The 20603-nt window shown below is 38.3% G+C and overlaps 1 protein-coding gene across 9 annotated transcripts in view; it reads left to right on the top strand.

Annotated features, from left to right (window-relative positions):
* Nalcn (sodium leak channel, non-selective) overlaps positions 1-20603 on the top strand; it is a 317664-nt gene that overhangs the window by 218085 nt on the left and 78976 nt on the right. For all 9 annotated transcript variants that reach the window (XM_021181515.2, XM_029469212.1, XM_029469211.1 and 6 more), the window contains 2 exons: positions 7179-7315; positions 8705-8846. In XM_021181515.2, the coding sequence (XP_021037174.1) occupies positions 7179-7315; positions 8705-8846 (279 nt within the window). The remainder of the gene's footprint in view (positions 1-7178; positions 7316-8704; positions 8847-20603) is intronic.

Below are 20603 nucleotides of genomic sequence, written 5' to 3'. Positions count from 1 at the left end.
TAATAAAAAAATAAATTATTAAAAAAAAAAGAAACCTTGACTTAGCAGCAACACTCTAACATAAAAGTAATTGCATTTATGGGTTTTTAATGAGCAATAATTTAAGAACAAGTTATGCAGTCAACATAACAAGGAAGTCTACTCTTTTGAAGTCCCTTTTTTCTCTTACCAGCCTGTAAAAGCTTCTGGAGATACTTTATACATGGTTGTTCAAAGCGACCTTCTGAAGGACATTTAAATCTTGTAAGATTTGCAGTTCAGTGTGAAGAGCATGAAAGTAAACATTTCATGCACATTTCAGAGATGTCGTAAGGTGGTGTCAATGCCACAGTTCTTCCTAAGTGCTCTGCTGAGCTCTTAAACCAGCAAGCACAGAACCACACTTTAGTCCCTGGTGACCCAGCTCCTCCCAACTTCCTTACCAGGCATGCTGTATAGACAGATGGAGACAAATCAGAACCTCTGGCGACATAGAAAAGCAAACCATCACATTCAATTAATTAGTTCACATTATGAAATTGTTGTGAGCATTTTAGGGTGCCAGTTGCCATGTAAATGAAGCTAGAGAGATGGCTCAGCAGCTAAGAGCACTTGCTACTCTTGCAGGAGACCCTCCATTTCAGCTTCCAGCACACTTGTGGCTTACAGACACCTTTAACTCCAACTCCAAGGAATCTAATGCCACCTTCTGGTCTGTAAGGTTAACCATATGCATGGGCACATATACATATAAATAAAAATTAAAATCGTATTAATTTTAAAAATATACCACATGTAATTAATTAGTTCATATTTTGAAATTATTGTGAACATTCTTGGGTAACAGCTGTCATACAGAAATGTAGCCATAGATCAACTGAGAAATAAGCCCTCCAATTTGGTATGGATGGCTTGAATTTATTCACCAATATAATCAAAACCCCAGATTGACTTTGTGAGTATTGTATTTGTTAAAGATTTTATGAAAGTAAGGAAGTTAGCAGAAAATAGTTTAAGTGAACATTTGTAGCATATATGGTATTGCACTGCCTTCTGTGTATGCATTCATTATCCTTTGCCTATAGTGAGAGACCAAATATTTTAAGTTCAGACTCCATTTTAGAGAACCTGATCTATGTTTGAACTCAGGTAAATTAACAAACCATTACCTAGCATTAGTTTCCAAGTTACCCCCTGCCAACAAGACCTACATCTACAAGTTTTTTCCCCAACAAGACCTGTGTCTAACTCCAGCTTCCAGATATACACCCCTCCCGACAACAAATCTGCACCCTTAAGTTACAAGTCTTCCTCTGCCTCACAACCACCAATGCAGAGGGAAGCAGAAGTTAAGTTTATGGTTTGACTCCCAGCACCAGCCAATTATGCTAAAGGCCATAGTAGCTCTCTAATTAGATGCTTGACAGGCTAGAAACACACATCCCCCACTTGCTGCTTTCTATAAAACCTTATCCAATAGATGTCTGGAACTCTTCGACACCAAAACTATCCTGCCTGTCGGCACCCAAGCTAGCTCGAATAAAGTCCCTGGTGTGAGTGCATTGGATCAGCTCCTGACTGGCCTTTTGGGGTTCACTAACGCTTCTTGGCATAACAATTGCAAAAGTAAAGGTTCCTCCCTGTAGTCATCACATTGTAGATCAAGGATTTATGATAACACATAGAGCATTAAAAGCCTACAGGTTCAGTTATTAATCCAACTACACCACCTGTTTTAACCCAGAGTCTATTAGTTTGGGTTGTAAAAGTTGTGTAATCAAATTAGTAAGAGACGCCACCTTGAAAAATGACATGCGGTTCATGAAGATTCTGCATTCTGAATTGCTGAGTCGATGCAGAAAAACCAAACACCACTACCATCACTGGATAAAGATGCACAGAGAATTAACCTTAGTTTAATCGCATAGCTAAGAGGAGGGATTCCTTTCCATTCCTGTGTACATGGTATGATAGTTCTTCTTTTACTGAACAACTAATAGTTACTCTTCAGTTGCACTAACTCACACATCTATGCAGACACAATCCCCAACAAGCAAAGATTTGATCTGGAAATGAGAATATTTTACAAGTCTAGATATTTTCTAAGTTATTTTCTTTTAGGAAAAAAAATCACGCCAAAAAAATTACTACTAACATTAATACACACCTCCAGTTCAGCTGTTTTGTCACAGCATTCTGAAAAGAAATTCGGTTGAATAGTGTTTGAATATCTTAGCAGAAGAAAGCACAGGCTGCAACAGGGAAGATGGGAGCTATGAGGCAGAACGGGGTATGTGTCATGCAGCGCAATTATGCCTGAACTCTCTTGAGAAGACTGGAAAAGCAGATACTTTCAGCTCCCCAATGCCAGCAGTGATATCGCAGCACGACAGATGCTTAGCTGCAGAAGAGCACAGCTTAGATGTGTGTGTGTTTCTTAAAAGCTCAAGGTTTGAAATTTATTTCTTTTTCTGATTGTAATTTATCTTTTGCATATGCACTTTTTCCCCCTTTCCTGTGTGAGCCTGTCACAGAGCTATCATCTGATCTGTGGGGTGCAGACAGACTTCTTGTTCAGTTGAAGCCATTATCAACTCCCTCCTGTGTGCCATTCTTTACATTAGATTCTTCAACATGAAGAGGAGAGTCTCAGCATCCTCTGTACTGCCTTTGTCTCCAGACTTTGGATCTTTTACATTTTAATGAACATTTACAATTATAATTACTTTATTTTTAAAAGACTTGCTTTGGAGGGGGGATAGTTTAATGATCATAAATTCATACCTAGGTCTTTTATTGATAGTAGCCATTCATCTGTATCAAAGAATATTTGCTTTTAGAAAATATGCCTGGGAGAGAGAGAATAAAAGGTTAGGATGAGAGGTAGATAATCATTTCACCTAATTTTAAGTATCTTTGTGAGTGGTTTCAAATGCCATGAAGTTGCTTTTATCTGATCTTGGTGACCTTGATCTGCCCCACCCCAGATGACCAGGTCCACTTCCGATCTTGTTCCTTTTTTTTTTTTTTTTTTTTTTTCTTGTGTTTGTGTCTTGGTCAGGCTTGTGCTCTGGGGATGGCAGAATGATAAAAGTTATGATGGTGATGAAATAGGAGTTATATGACTTTGTTTAAATGTATCAATTGTCCACTTTTAAGTGGACTGAAATAAACATAGGGTAAGACCATTTGCTGGTGTTTACAAACATAATACACCCAAACTGAACATACCAAGACAACTTCATGTTAGAAACCTATAACCTTACACCTGTCTCGCCATTGTTTTCAACCTGCCCCTGGAACACTGATCTCACTGGAAATTAGCAATATAGAATAATGTTGTCTATTTGTTGACCTTACAAGCTTGTCTTTCAATATATGTTCTTTTGTTATGTCTGGTTTCCTGCCCTCAATATTGCAATATAAAATCTGACTACATTTTTATTAGGCTGCACCTAATGCATTTCAAGTGTCTAAATAGACCACAGTTTGTTTTTCTGTTCTATTGATAGGCATTTGGGTGGGCTGTAGTCTGGATGCACAAATGTCATTGCCATAGAGATGAAGGCATGGCTGTGGTATACACACTCCTTCCAAAACAGGCCCATGGAGGTGTATGGGAAAAGAAGGAACTCATGGAACTTCTGGAAAGGGGCTGTTCCTGCTCATAGGAGGCAACTCGCTGCCCTCTTTGTGAGCTGCCACTCTCTCTGTTCTCTTGACCCAACTGTATATCTGAGCATCCCTGATTCTCACCATTCAAAAGGAAGATTTGCAAAAACACAGAGAACCTTCTGAGTTATTCAGAAGAGCTTTGCTCTTTGTAGTGTTGTGGTTCAATGACCAGCTCCTGCTGAGCTTCAATTTGTTCCTGACCATATTCTATTTTCACTCTCTGGGAGGTGCTATGAAAGGAAATTTAAAAGTGGAATCCTGCCCTGAAGGAGCTTAAGTGCTCTTGGGAATATTAATATACCCTAATGCAAATTAGAATTCTACAAGATCCATTTTAAAAACGTGAAAGCAAGGAGATTTTACAAAATAGTATTAGTCTACTGTATTGATCACTGTATTCTAGGGCTTGGTTAGCTATAATTTGATATATTACCATCATGTCCTTGACAAACATGGTCCAAACGTTCATCAGCTTTTCAGTGACAAACATCATGATCAGCTAAATGCTGCAAGAATCTAACTTCATTCCATTTTGCAAATGGAGAGTTCTTACACGCTACCTAAGAAAAATTAGCTGCCCAATTAACACATAGATACTGTCTATACTTCTGTCCACTCTACCAGGCTTTCTTTTGTTTCTACAAAATCTGTGGCGGGATCTCTCTCTATCACCCACTTATTGTCATTTACTTGGTAACAGTTTTTTTTTTTTCCCTCTGACTTCATGTTAACTACTGTCCCAGGACACAGGATGAATGTGAAGAAACAAACCCCACCAGTTTCCCAGCCGCCCAGGCCTCATACTTGACATGTCTTATGTGAAACAAAATTCCTTACAATGATAATGTGAATCGTGCATTTAACAATTTTCCCCCAAACCTACTGAGCTTCAGAACAAGACTTTCCTGGGATATTGGGCCTTTGCAGAAATAAACGGCTAATCATTCTGGATGAGGTGTGTCAGGGATCAACCTGAATCTGATGTTTACATTCCTTATTGGAGAAACAGAGGGAGATTCAGAACAAACACTGAGAAGAAGGCATTTGACATTCAAATAAGGGTAGAAGAATGAGCCACAACCCTACAGAGAATCACAGGAAGTTAAGATGTAGTGAGCCCTCATCGCTCACAGGAAGCCTTGATTCAGAAATTAATTCATTGATGCTGGAAGGGTTCATGGCTTCTGATTCACAGAGCTACCAGTCTTTTGATAACTGCTGCAGCAGCCTAGAAAACTGTTAAAACATGTACTGGATCGAACATCAAGAAACTGAAGATTTCTCACTGCCTTGATCCATATGAACAGCCACGTTCTATGTCCCAGCTCAACATCCTGTGAGTTCCTAAAAAAAAAAAAAAAAAAAAAAAAATCCTCTGAATGCACAAAGTAAACATTCTCGTTGCAAAAAAAAACATGTACTGGATCGAACATCAAGAAACTGAAGATTTCTCACTGCCTTGATCCATATGAACAGCCACGTTCTATGTCCCAGCTCAACATCCTGTGAGTTCCTAAAAAAAAAAAAAAAAAAAAAGATCCTCTGAAAAACTATGTGAGAACCTAAAATCCCAAGAACAAGAAGAAGTTCATGAAGTTTAAGGAAGTAGAGATGGGGCAACAGGATGCAGCAGGAATGAAGGGCCATGCTTGTTGGGGGTCTCAAGAGGATGTGATGTGAACACCCAGATAACTAAAGCTACACAGGTGGAGAGAAAGGAAATGAGACTTTGAGTCCAAATGCAAGGTTTTGACCTCTTTATTTTATTTTATTTTATTTATTTAATTTTTTTTTGAATTGGAGTAACAACAGGTAGGTTTTAAGATTGAGATTTTTGTAACCACAAAATGCAGGAATAGGTGATAAGGAGCTAACATGGAGGTAGAGAACCCTAACAGGGCTTGTGAAGGTCCAGTCAGGTTCTGGTGAGGATGAAAGGAGTCAACAGATGGAGATAGCTTTAGGGAGATCTCAGGATTCTCATTTTGATGAGGTGCTCTGACTGACATACACTTTACCACTGTGTCTCACACTAGCAGAAAACACAATTCAGTCCACATAGCTTAGACCCCGCCCTCAAGAAGTAGCGACGAGAATCACACACTGCAGCCTGGGAGGTCTGTCAGGGTAGGAGAAATAATACCATGGTTTATTTTTTTTCTTATTTCTTGCCTTGGGTTCCCAAGCACTCTGGTCACATCTGTTTATCTTTCTTTATCTTTCTAGGTAATTGGTCACATTATCTTTCTAGGTAATTGTTTATTCAGCTATCCAGTGGGTTGTGATATGAGCTGGGTGAGGGGAAAGGCAGGCGCCCTTTGATTTTTATAGCCTCAGAATTTTGCACGGGTTCTGGCTCCCTGGATTGGTTCTAGAAGTGACTGCACAAATATCTAAACAAATGAGTCAGTAAACGCAATTGAGCAAGTGCCTACCTACACTATCAATCTCACCCGTCTCTGGCCTGCTATCACGGATTGCTTTGCTCTCTGGTCGGTCTTAATAAGTCAGCAGCTTTTTCTTTCCTTCTGGACCCTACTTACCACTGGCAAATTTTCACCAGTTGTATATCAGTGGCCCATTAGAAGTCAGTTACTTCTTCATAAGCTTTCATTGATGTACAGAGTTACTTTTCAGATTACTCTCATGCCATGGAGATTTCTGTGCTCTTTGTTTTGTGGCCTTGGATGCTAGAGCTTTACTATCATCATCATCATCATCATCATCTCACTCATCCCTTCTGATTAGCAAAATTTTTCTGGACTTCTACTGACTGATAATTTCCTGATCTAAACTTTGTAATTTTAAAGGAAAAAACAACAACAACAACAAAAACAAACAAACAAACAAACAAACAAAACACATTACACAAGAGGCTTTGATGCTCTCTTAACCCATTTGTGAGTTAGTAAGACCAGTGTTATAGTTTGGAGAGGGATAGGAAACAGGGAAGAAAGATTCACTGCAACACACAGAGTGGTTCGTCTTAAGAGGCAGTAAGGAGTGAAGAGAAGTCACAGGAAATGCCAGCATTGGAAGGAGGAACGAAGATAAGAAAGCATGGACTGGATTCAAGCCAGTTATTGATTCTTAGTTCCACGTCTGCTCCAGATAAACCTTGACTTATACGAAATCAAATTTGTGCAGATATAAATACATCCCCTTCAGTTAGCTAAGGAGATAAGCAAGTCTGCCTGTGCATAAAATAAATCCAAATGTTTAATTGTAAGTAAAAGCTAAAGATGTTGTGTGTGGGGTGAAAGGAGACTTGTCATTGAGAGTACAACAAAAAAACCTTCCTTTGAATTTTATTTTAAATTGGTTTAGTTTGTTCTTAACTTTTGTCCTTCCCTGTACTCAATTTTAGGACTCAGTGAACAATCTCAGGGACCACTGGGTGGCATGCATGGTGGGTCTTTTCTCCCATCTAGTGGCGATATGTGTAATTACATGTTATTCTCCTAAGTCTGAAATTGTTCATTACAATGGGATTCTATTTTCTTCTCCCCCACCCCACCCTTTAGCTAAAGCAAAGTGAAGCGAACGCGGACACCAAAGAAAAACTCCCTTTGCGCTTGAGAATCTTCGAAAAATTCCCAAACAGACCCCAAATGGTGAAAATCTCAAAACTTCCTTCAGATTTTACAGTTCCTAAGATCAGGTATCAGATTGTTTCTTTGACTGTATCTCTTCACAACGAGGCTTACCATCTAAGCTTACCTCAGGCTTCTTTCAGACTGGCATGTGGGTAGGTTTGGGGTTGTGTTTGAAATTGTTATCTCCTGTTCTCTCCCTGCCTTTGTGGTACAAAGCCTTTGACTTCCATGAGTCATCCCTTCAGAGAAGAAGCAAGTGAGACACAAGCTTGTGTCCCTGCCTCTATCTTAAGACTTTTCAGTCATGAGACCTCCTAGGTATAGACAAGGTGGACTTTTTAGTCCTTAGACCTCCTAGGCATAGACAAAGTGAACTTTGCTCAGAGGGAAAGAGGGCAGACTTCAATGTGAGCACTTTAAGTACATCAGGCAGCCAGCTCTGGGAGGTGTCTGTGTTACAGCAGCGTTGGCTTATATGGCCGTCTGGTCACAGTGTAATCTGCCTTCCACTGGTTAAAAGAACCTTAACATTTACACCCACAGTGATTCAGTTTGCACTAGCTTTGCCTTCCTGCTAAACAAATGCATTCTTAAGGTGCTTGAAACTTCCTGCTTTTAATAATTAGAGGAAAGTCTTCCAATGATAACCCAAAAGGCTCCAGGTACAATCATGAAATCATATAGACTTTTCCATTTTTTTACATTTATTCACTTATTTATCTTTAAACATCTTGGTGAGGGATTAGGGAAGGATGAGATAGGTGCAATGCCAAACACTTGAAACTCCAATAGAAAAAGAGGATCATGTCACTTAATGCTTGGAGAATGTTCTGGAAATTTTCATGGTCTTGTCAACATCAGATATGTTGATGCAGATGATGATGCTTACTGCATTACTGGGTGTACAATGAAATCTTATGGGGCCACCATTTGCATGCAGCCTACTGGTGACCAAATTGTACCCAAGTCGCACATGACAGCATTTCCTTTTCTGATTTTAAGTTGCTTTCTTTGTTTACTTACATTAATGTTATTTAAATTTTTCATATTTTGGTGATCAGATGAAGTCTTTTCCTTTTGAGTCTTTAAATGTAAAATTATCTCTCAAGGACTTTTATGATGAATAGAAGTTTGAAAAGATGAATTAATTCTTTCAAGTAGTATGGGGAAAATAAAGTATCTCATTACCACGGTAGGATTCAAACCACACCATCAATTATTGGATACCCTTGCTTTTAAGCTATTTCAGGGGCATTATGTCTTTAAACAGGAGTTTGCAAGGATTCAGGAAGCTTTTTCCCTAAGTTAAATAATTTGATAATTAAATCCAACCGTCACCCTTGGTATGACACATCTTGATTTTTGTGATCTTCTGCACTGCTTCGTTGTCTCTGAAATGCCACCTCCCATTCTACTTCCTGAGTAACCCTGATCTGTGTGCTTCATTCACAAAGGGAAAGCTTCATGAAGCAGTTCATTGACCGCCAGCAACAGGACACCTGCTGTCTCTTCAGAATCCTTCCCTCTACTTCTTCCTCATCATGTGACAACCCCAAGAAGCCCACAGCTGAAGACAACAAATACATTGATCAAAAAGTAAGAACCACTGTCTCCATCACCCAACTCCTCTAAAGCTGCTCCACCATCTACTACTTAGTTTAGACTATCAGAGCTTAAAATGTTACTTCTTGTTTTCTTCATAACATTTTGTGAGTGTGGCTGCTCTTTAGCTTACCAGAGCCATTGAACCCTGGGTGCCATCCATATTATTTATCTTGGACCAAGATTTTGAAGGTGACAGTTATCCCCTAGTCTCTAGAGTTGATTAAGACCCATCTTGTCTGTTAAACAAACACCATTATAGATAGCCATGTGTTTCTCTTCATCTCATCTCCATCTGGTAGACCTTACACAGAAAAACTATAGTTGGGAGGGTTCTCTCATGATATTTATTCTAACCTGGGCTAAAGCTGTGAAGTGGAATGCATATCTACCTCCAGGTCCCATCATCTGATCCTAGGAATAAGCACTACCTGTGTTACCATGTGTCCTAATTTGTTTTCTGTTGCTGTGGTAAACACCATTACCGAAAACAAAGTGAGGAGTAAGGGGTTTATTTCATCTGATAGGTTATAATCCAGCAAGAAGGGTAGGAACTCAAGACGGGAACTTCAACTGGGGAAGAAAACTGCTTACTGTCTTGTTCCCTCTGGGTAGCTTTTTTTACATTGCTGTGGATAGTGCCACTCTTGCTCACACCCCACAAGAGTGGCACTATCCATAGTGAGCAGGAGCCTCCTATGTCGATTATAATCGAGAAAATGCCTCACAGCCATGCTCACAGGCCAATTTGATGGAAGCAACTCTTCGACTGAAGTTCCTTCTTCTTAGGTGTATCTAGGTTTATACCATATTGACAAAAAATTAATCAGGTTACCATGTAACTAGCTCTATTTTAGTGATAGGAAATTAGACTTCTTCCTTTCCAGACCCACTGTGTACAGCAGCATCTTCCATCTGTTTCTGGAGCTGTTTATAAATACTTAGGATTTCTCATCTCTGTTTTAGAGTCTTTGTCCACGGCAATCTGAGACACAGAAACTTCAGTGTTAAGTGTGTTTCCATGGTGAGGACTTCTTGGAAGCAGAAAGGGAAGGGAAAGTGGTCCATCATTAATATTTTAATCATGCAGGTGTCTACTTATGTTTCTTTATATTATTGAGATGGAAGCCTGAGTTTCCTATGCAAAGTGTTCCTGATAACACAGATGTGAACTTGACTTCCTAGCAACCCAGTGATATAACCAGTTCACTCAACCTGCTGCCATGATCTCTTCAGTCTGTGTCACCTTGCTCTTGGCTAGTATGCCACTCTCTGAGTCAGAATCTGCCATGATCTAGACATATAAGTGAGCTTTGCAGAGCCCAACAGCTATATCTCAAGTACAAAATAATAATTAAAATAATAATAAGCTTTAATTTTTATGTTTTGTTTATATTTTCCATTTCTACAAGTCTTCCATGTTCATTCAGTAATTCTACAAAAATGTGAGGAGCACCTGCTGTTTATTTATCTTCCATTTCTCTGGATATGGGAATTCAAAAGAAAGCAAGATATGCACTTTAGAAACTGATAACACTAGGAAGAAACACAAAGAAGTTAATTTAAAAAGCTATTTTGAGAAGCAGAGCTAGAGAGAAAGATCAGTCATCTAGAACATGTGCTTGTCTGGTAGAGGACCCCCGTTTCAGTTCCCAGTACCCAATGGAGACTCACAACCATCTGTATGTAATTCCACATATAATGTCTTCTGACCTTTGTGGAATCAAACATGCAACAGATAGGGTCCCTTGCATTCTCTTTCCAGCACAGTTGAAAATGAGAGAAAGGGCCTTCTGACAAATAGGGGTCTACAGAAAGGCTGTGTGTTTCCTGGAGCTGAAAAGAGCAGCGCAGAGAGTATTAAATACCTTGAGTTCCAGTCCTTATCTGGAGCACAGAGTTAATCTCTTTTCCCATGTTTCTTAGGAGACTTCAATATGGTCATATATGTTAGAAGGATATCATCATGCCCAGAATAGCCTTTCAGCCAGATAAGAATGGTGATTGAAGACCAACCAGACTCTGACAGCAGGCTCAGCAGAGGGGCTGGCAGTTGAGACAGATTGACTTAACAGTGAAACACATCTCTAATCACATACTTAGTAGGCTACGGCAGGAGGATTCAAGACTAGCCTAGCCAACTATCAGACTGAGTATGGGGGACCCCAATGGAGGAGTTAGGGGAAGGAATGAAGGAGCTGAAGGGGTTTGCAAACTCCTAGGAAGAACACCAATATCAACCAACCAGACCCCCCCTCCCCAAAGCTTCCAGGGACTAAACCACCAACCAAAGTGTATACCTAGCAGGACCCATGGCTCCAGCTGCACATGTACAGAGGATTACCTTATCTGGCATCAATGGGAGGGGAACCCCTTGGTTCTATGGATGCTCAATAATCCAGCATAGGGAAATGGTAGGGCTCTGAAGCAGGAGTGGGAGGGTGGGTGGGTGGGGCAGCACCCTCATAGATGCAGTGGGGTCGAGGTAGGGGATAGGAGGTTTGTGGAGGGGAAACTTGGAGGGAGGGATAACGTTTGAAATGTAAATAAATAAAATAACCAATAATAAAAAGACCAGCTTAGGCCATGTAGTAGAACCTGGTCTCAGAATCAAAACAAATGACCTTATTAAAACAGACTTAACTTTCCAGTGTGACAGTATAGTTTAGCTCAATGTGTTATCTGCTGACTTATTTCCTTCTTCATACACTGTCTTTAATATTATTTTTAGTTTGAGTTCTGTAGATAATGCCACTGATGCCTCCACTGCTTACCCTTACATTCTTCTCATGGAATGAATTAAAGGGTTCTGGAAGATATTTTCTTGACAGTCTGTTGATTGGCATGAAGCATTTCTGCAATTTTCTGCATGATTATAGACTATCATATGATTTGTTCTACTAACTCTATATGTCACAAGTTATCCAACCTGATCTATAATTTCCAGAGTGAACAGTTACTCATTCATTCGTTCATTCAATCAATAATAGAGGCAGAGGGGTGGGAGCAAGCTGCTTTGGTCTTTAGGGATGTTGATCTTCTGAAATATTTCTACCAAGCAATAGCCTGGCAGCTCTTAAAAAAAAAAAAAAAAGAAAGAAAGAAAGAAAGAAAGAAAGAAAGAAAGAAAGAAAGAAAGAAAAAGCTATTTAAAGATCTATCTCCAGGAGAGAAGGAAGAGATAATAGGATGCTAACACCCATGTGTTAGTGTATGTGTATGTGCTGTATCTTAAGGAAACCAGACAGGGTGGTTTAGGAGAGAGGACAAGGGCTGGTATTCACAACACCAAATAAAATGATCATATGCTGGTCTCTGATAGCTTAAATTTGCCTCTGTAGGTAGTGAATTGACCACTTAGACATAATAATGAAACAAAAACAAAAGATATACAATATAAAAAGCAAATCACCTTTTTCTCATTTTTATTGTTCTTTGTAAATTGTTAAGTTCAAAGAGGTGGCTGTGTTTGGGTGCACATTCTTCTATATAATAGCTCTGCTTTGAGGATCATTATATACCAAGAGTGCTGTGCAGGCAGTGGGAAAGTGGTTTACTGTCATCAACTAGTAAGAGAGAAGATTCCTAACCAATATTCTTGAAAAACTGTATTTATTCACTTGGAGGTTATATGCAATCTGTTTATATTCCTTGGATGTATGTTCATGAAAGTTCAAAAAGAAGCTACAGGCAGTTGTCCACTACTTGCGGAGAGTTAGTGTTTGTTTGTTTGTTTGTTTGTTTGTTTGTTTGTTTTGAGAAATGTGGCTGCTGATAGGTTGCTCATGCTCCATGGGCAGCCCTATACCAAGAGGACATGAACAGCACTACTTGAACTTGGTACATTATGTATATTAAAAAAAAAAAAAAGAACGGAACATAAAGTTGGGAGAAGGAGAGAGGGGTCCAGAGGAATTAGAACAATGAGTACTGAATTGATATAATCAAAAGGCACTGTCACATATAAAACAGGCATCAAACATGTAAGGCTGCTGCTAAAATATGTATTGTCCTGATATTTCAAGCTTCTTTTCTTTTTCTCCTTTGAATGCAGTTTTACTTACAGGTTGCAACTTATAAGTGGCTACTGGTCACATTCATGGTATTTCATGTGAAGTTCAAATGCAGTTAAAACCTATGATCCCAGGACTGCTTAGACTCTGGATTTAAATTACCAAACAAATGATATGAATAGAATCAAAGTCACTCGTCTGTGTCTCTAGTCTCAGATATAGATGTGGAGTCATTTTTGTCTTGACATCTGCAGTTCAAAACTTTCTAGCACATATTTGGGTTCTTTGTTTTGTTTTTACTTTAAGTGTATAAGTGTTTTTATCTGCCTACATGTTGTTGGAACATATGTATGCAGTCCTCATAGAGGCCAGAAGAAGTTGTATCCCTGGGACTAGAGTTACAGATGGTTGTGAAATGCCATGAGGGTGCAGGGGATTGAACCTGGGTCCTCGGGAAAAGCATCCTTGTTTTTTTGTTTTTGAACTTTTTATTGATTCTTTGTGAATTTCACATCATGTACCCCAAAACCCACTATCTCCCTATTGCTCCATATCTGTTCTTTGCTCTTGAAACCTCCAGGCCCAGCCCTCAAAAACAAAAACAAAAAATCTCACCAGGGAAGCTGTAGTGTGTCATCACACAATACACCCTTTTGCCTTAACAGTTTTACTTGCAAATGCCAGTACTCTTAACACCTTTGCTGTCTCTCCACCCCTCCACCATCCAGTATGTATTTGTGGTTTTCAAGTTTTCAGCATGTATTAAACATTTATGCTTTTTTCAGTGAGTCAAGCTGCTTCATGTTCTCCATAACAAGTCACTGCTATATAGTGTAAACAAGGTATTAGGTGTTGATTTGGCCAAACCTGTGGTGACCTTCAGCCATGCTTGAGTGATGAAAGCACTGTCATAAAATTGAAGTCAATTAACTTTCCAGTCATTTAGTTCCCAGCTTTGTAAGATATCCTCATGAGTCCATTGACATGACTCACTTCCAAATAATCAGTTCTTCATAATATTTACCTAATTTATAGTTGTTTCACAGACTAATTATGTAAGAAAATGTAAACCCAAGAAGGCTTAGAGAACAAAAGTAATCTTTTAGTGTGATGTTAATTCATTCTGCAAATGCATTTCTTTTTTTTTTTCTCCTTTTTTTATTAGGTATTTTCTTCATTTACATTTCCAATGCTATCCCAAAAGTCCCCCATGCCCTCCCCCCCACTCCCTCCCCCCAACTTCCATTTCTTGGCCCTGGTATTCCCCTGTACTTAGGCATATAAAGTTTGCAAGACCAATGGGCCTCTCTTTCCACTGATGACTGACTAGGCCATCTTCTGATACATATGCAGCTAGAGACACGAGCTCCAGGGGGTACTGGTTAGTTCATATTGTTGTTCCACCTATAGGATTACAGATGCTTTTAGCTCCTTGGGTACTTTCTCTAGCTCCTCCATTGGAGGCCTGCTTGTGGACGTTGTACATCGTGGTGCGGAGCCTAGTGCGCACCACGATGTACAACGTCCACAAGCAGAAGGGGCAAAGTGTCCACACTTTGGTCTTCATTCTTCTTGAGTTTCATGTGTTTTATAAATTGTATCTTATATCTTGGGTATTCTAAGTTTCTGGGCTAATATCCACTTATCAGTGAGTACATATCATGTGAGTTCTTTTGTGATTGGGTTACCTCACTCAGGATGATGCTCTCCAGTTCCATCCATTTGCCTAGGAATTCCATACATTCATTCTTTTTAATAGCTGAGTAGTACTCCATTGTGTAAATGTACCACATTTTCTGTATCCATTCCTCTGTTGAGGGGTATCTGGGTTCTTTCCAGCTTCTGGCTTAATAGCTATGAACATAGTGGAGCATGTGTCCTTCTTACCAGTTGGAACATCTGGATATAACAGAAGTTATGAAACAAATGGATTTAACATATATCTACAGAAATTTTATCCTAAAACAAAAGGATATACCTTCTTCTCAGCACCTCATGGTACCTTCTCCAAAACTGACCATAAAATTGGTCACAAAACAGGCCTCAACAGATATAAGAATATTGAAATTGTCCCATGCATCCTATCAGATCACCATGGACTAAGGCTGATCTTCAATAACAAAATAAATAATAGAAAGCCAACCTTCACGTGGAAACTGAACAACACTCTTCTCAATGATACCTTGGTCAAGGAAGGAATAAAGAAAGAAATTAAAGACGTTTTAGAGTTTAATGAAGATGAAGCCACAACATACCCAAACTTACGGGACACAATGAAAGCATTTCTAAGAGGAAAACTCATAGCTCTGAGTGCCTCCAAAAGAAACTAGAGAGAGCACACATTAGCAGCTTGACAACACACCTAAAAGCTCTAGAACAAAAGGAAGCAAATTCACCCAAGAGAAGTAGAAGGCAAGAAATAATCAAACTCAGGGGCGAAATCAACCAAGTGGAAACAAGAAGAACTATTCAAAGAATCAACCAATCAAGGAGCTGGTTCTTTGAGAAAATCAACAAGATAGATAAACCCTTAGCCAGACTTACTAGAGGGCACANGGTCAGCATCCTAATTAACAAAATCAGAAATGAAAAGGGAGACATAACAACAGATCCTGAAGAAATCCAAAACACCATCAGAGCCTTCTACAAAAGGCTATACTCAACAAAANTGGAAAACCAGCATGAAATGGACAAATTTCTAGACAGATACCAGGTAACAAAGTTAAATCAGGATCAAGTTAATGATCTAAACAGTCCTATATCCCCTAAAGAAATAGAAGCAGTCATTAATAGTCTCCCAACTAAAAAAAGCCCAGGCAGGACCAGATGGGTTTAGTGCAGAGTTCTATCAGACCTTCAAAGATCTAATCCCAGTTCTTCACAAACTATTCCACAAAATATAAGCAGAAGGTACTCTACCCAATTCATTCTATGAAGCCACAATTACTCTGATACCTAAACCACAGAAAGACCCAACAAAGATAGAGAACTTCAGACCAATTTCCCTGATGAATATCAATGCAAAAATACTCAATAAAATTCTTACTAACCAAATCCAAGAACACATTAAAGCAATCATCCATCCTGACCAAGTAGGTTTCATTCCAGGGATGCAGGGATGGTTTAATATATGGAAATCCATCAACATAATCCATTATATAAACAAACTCAAAGACAAAACCCACATGCAAATGCATTTCAAACAGCAGCTATTCACATTGAATGTAGATGTAGAATCTACTGTCCTATCTTTTACAACTTACAGGAAACTCACAAAAAATAAAAGTTTTACACAGAATGGGAACCAACTTACATGGAACATCCTAAAGTCCTAGGGAAGAGTGACTCTTTGATCTGTCTTTCTCTGTATCTCTGTGTCTCTCTCTGTGACTCTCTCTGTGTCTCTCTGTCTCTGTCTCTCTGTGACTCTCTCTGTGTCTCTTTGTCTCTCTGTCTCTGTCTGTGTGTGTGTATATGTGTCTATGTGTGTGTGAGAGAGAAATACATATTTTAACTTTTGTGATATGAAAATAACTAAGACCAAATTCCTTGACCTCTCCCTTTCCACATTCTAAGACTCATCCCAAAGCTTCATAATGTGACATTATAATGGAATTCACCTTTACATGCATTGTAACATGACTATTTTAGTCTTACAGACACCTACATTAGTCACCTTTTAGAATTCTCTCTTTCTAAGCATAATGTCAACTCCATAAAAACTTTGCTTTAGAGAAACCTCTCACTATACACAGGATCTGTCACACTAGCTCCAATATTAATTTGCAGCTCATGGGTGCATGATAAATTCAAATCTAGTCAAATGAGGCACCACCTTCCACCTATGTAATTTTAAGTAATTGCTTATTTCCAATTACTATGTTTTATGTGGGAGCCATTCAATAGAGTGCCTCATTACAATAATTGCACCATGCCTTCCCTGCAGAAGCGATGCTCATCAAGGCCTATTCATCAGACCATGGTTCTGTTTCATGGTCAGATGTTCATGTGCCCACTTTCTCATTTCTTACTGATCTGTGAATTCCTTCGAAATAAAAGAAAACATACAGCTATCCAGATTTTCCATATAAGAAATAGATTTATTGTTAACACTTCAAATAAAAAAATTAGTCATTAAGTTAGTTACTTGTGGAGTTTCCTTCTGAAGTAAATACCAGTCCTTTCATTCTGAAATCAATTGATCCCAAGAGTAAAGTGACCATTGGTTCTTTGGGCCTCTTCATTGCAACAGAGATATCAAGCATTCCCTAATATGGCTGTTGCCAGGTTACTTGATTGATTTAATTAATCTTCTGATTTATTGAAAACTATGATGGAGTCTTGATTTGGTGAGATCAGTAAATGCAAGGTGTATCTGTATGATCATGACAGTTTTGATGCATAAGAAAATCTGTAGATCCTTCTGAGTGTTTCAAGGTTTTTATTTTAATCACTTGTTACACATGTAGAATAAACACTATAGTTGGCTCTTAGGTTTTGCAGTAAGATTTGGGACAAGTTAAAATTTGCTATGACAAATTGTGAAAACCTCATCCTTTACAAAGAGCAGAAAGATAAGGGGTTTTATGGGTTTTTTGATTTATTTGTTTTGTTTTGTTTTTCAGCATAGTTTAGAAAGCTTGTTTTATTGTCTAGGGACATTTACAAAGATGTCAAAATGTTCTGAAAATATTTGAACCCTACAGCTGTGCCATTCAGAGTTCTAATGACAATTGTAAAACATGCATTGTTCATGATAGCAAACAACCTAGATTTTATTATTCGCATATTTCTTACTTAAAAAGAAAATACTAATTCTTATCCATTAGAATTAAATTTCAAGTAAAGCTTAATATATATATATACATATATACATATACATATACATCATATACATATACACACACACATATAATATCTTAGCATAGATGAAGGCACAAAAAATCAATTAATACATGGAAAATTTGAAATTTGCATATAACAGGCATTGACACAATTCTTCATTTAATAACTAGAGAAAAACATTACTATTCAAGAAGAGAAGAATAATTTATTCAACTTGAATATTTGGTTTCTCATAAATTATAAATACATACCAAAATCCATATTATGTACATGGGCACATGCACGCGCGCTCGCACACACACACACAACCTGTACAAGTTCAAACCAGACAGAAACAGACACAATGTCCTACACCTAACTAGAGTTACTTAGAATTGACTGTGAAAAATCAGTTTTCTTCAGTGGAGAATCTCTGGATAGATATATCAACCACACTCCAGGGCAGGCTCCAGGACTCTGAGTAGTTGGTCAACATCAAGTGTGTGTGTGTGTGTGTGTGTGTGTGTGTGTGTGTGTGTGTTGGCCTTCATTTTATTAACTTATTTTGTTGGTTAGTTGGTTGGTTGGTTGGTTGGTTGGTTGGTTAATTGGTTAGTTGGTTGGTTGGTTGGTTGGTTGGTTCATTTGTTTTACACTTTGAGGTGTTTTTTATTGTTGTTGAGAGAAACAGATTGTGCATTGTATGGGTAGATAGGTGGGGAATATTTGAAAGGAATTGGGGTAGAAAAATGAATATGATCAAAATATATTGTATGAAAAAACAGTAACATGAATACCAATTTCAAAAAGGAAAGAATATATATATATTGAAAATTCATTTCAAACAATTCTTTGTGAATAAAAACAATGGAAATAGTAAATATCTACAATTGGAAAGTAACTGGCATAATATATCAAGCTCAAGGTAGACAACTAACCGATCTTTTGATCTTTTATTTGAGGAAAAATTTTATTCATGTGAGCTGTTAAGTTTATGAGCATAAAATTATTTTAAGTCTGTGAGGTAAACAATAAAGCCAGTCATCATTGCTTCTTATACATTATGACTTTGCTTTTATTTTTCTTGCTCAACCAGGCTTGATACTTTGAAAGAGTCAGCTTCAACTCTCTGCTATCTATGATTTAAGATATTATTAATTGATATTCATGAGACAGTACTGATTAGCGGAATTTTAAGCAAGAAAACTGTAGTTTTGGATACATATCTAGTAAAGTAATAAAGATTTATATTAACCTTTCAAACATTCAACTCAATAATTTACTCTGAAAATATATTACCCAAGAAAAGGCAAAGGCAGCAAAAAGCAATAATAAAAATTAAAGTGAATATTAATCAAACAAGTCAGAAAGAATCAATAAGTTATAAGTAAAAGAATAGTAAAAGTGATAAATGTCTTCTGGAAGGATAACAAATGGGTCCACTGAATATCTGAATTTCTGTGAAGTGTCACAGGAACAAAACAGAACACCTAGACTTAAAAAATAAAATCCTGTGACAGAGAGAGTTTTGCAGTTAAGAGTACTTGTTACTCTTTTGAGGATCTGTGTTTGGTTCTCAGAACCCAAATTTGGTGGCTACAACCCCATGTTACTGCAATTCCAGGGGAATGGAACTCTCTTCTGGCATCCACAGGCACCTGCACACATAATACAGACAACCACACATGTACGGAAAATAAAATTTTGAAAAGCAGCATATCATAACACAACATTTATTTTAAGGAACTAGGTAATCCACAGCCCTTAAATAACAAGACTGAAAGGCTGGGATGGTGGTACATGTCTATAATCCCAGAACTCGAGATCAGGAAGAGTTCAAGGCCATCTGCAGCTCCATAGGCAGGTGGAAGCCAGCCTAGGATATAGGAGATCATGCTTCAAAACAGAAACAAACAAACAAAAGTGGGTGGAGATAGACCAACAGCCTTGTGATTCCCATGTTATTGACATCTTTTAGAACCAAAACCAAGTCAACCTCAGAGCATCAGTGTTTATGGGAAAGGAGCATACCCTCCAGTGCTCTCTGAAAAAAAAAAAAAAAAAAAAGGCACAGAAACTGAATGAAAAAGAGACAGTCCAGGGCAAGAGTGATAAGGAAAACAGATCCAAGCACACTAGAGAGGGACAAGAAGAGCAGATAAGGGATAGGGTACAGGAAATGCCAAGAAGAAAGGGTCCCTGTTTGACCACTACACTGAAGCAGCAGCAGCAGAAATGGAAGCTCTGGTGTGGAGGCACACTGAACTAACTGTTTGGTGAACATGGTACTGCATAGGAATGAACAAGATCTAATCATCAAAATCAAACATCCTATAAGCCATAAGAAAAAGTACTGAGCAGAGAGCATGCCATGAACCCATATCCATACGTACTTGTACCTGGGGCAAAATGGGTTAAAAGACATTAAAACCCACATAAGGTTAACATAGTCACGTAAGTAAATTTAAAAAGAAGTCGGGAGTGAGGTGCTGAACCCAGGAAAGGATAAGTAAAAGCAATAATATAAAATAATTAAATCAATAGATCATGATTAAACCTTCTTAAATTCTTCTGTGTGTGTGTGTGTGTGTGATGGGCTGTGTGCATGATTGCATATGTGTGCATTTGCACATGCATATGTGTGCACATGTGAGCGGAGGCCTAAGGTTAATTCTAGGTGTCTTGCTTTGAATATCTTCCACCTTACATTTTGAGACAGAGTTTCTCAAAACTTAGAGCTCACTGGTTTATCTAGCTTAGAGCTCACTGGTTTATCTAGCTTAGAGCTCACTGGTTTATCTAGCTTAGAGATCACTGGCTTATCTAGCTTAGAGATCACTGGTTTATCTAGCTTAGAGATCACTGGTTTATCTAGCTTAGAGATCACTGGTTTATCTAGCTTAGAGATCACTGG

Source organism: Mus caroli, chromosome 14 (assembly GCF_900094665.2).
Source record: "Mus caroli chromosome 14, CAROLI_EIJ_v1.1, whole genome shotgun sequence".
Classification (NCBI taxonomy): domain Eukaryota; kingdom Metazoa; phylum Chordata; class Mammalia; order Rodentia; family Muridae; genus Mus; species Mus caroli.
The sequence above is the reverse complement of the archived record's forward strand: the minus strand, read 5'-3'. Positions and strand labels throughout refer to the sequence as shown.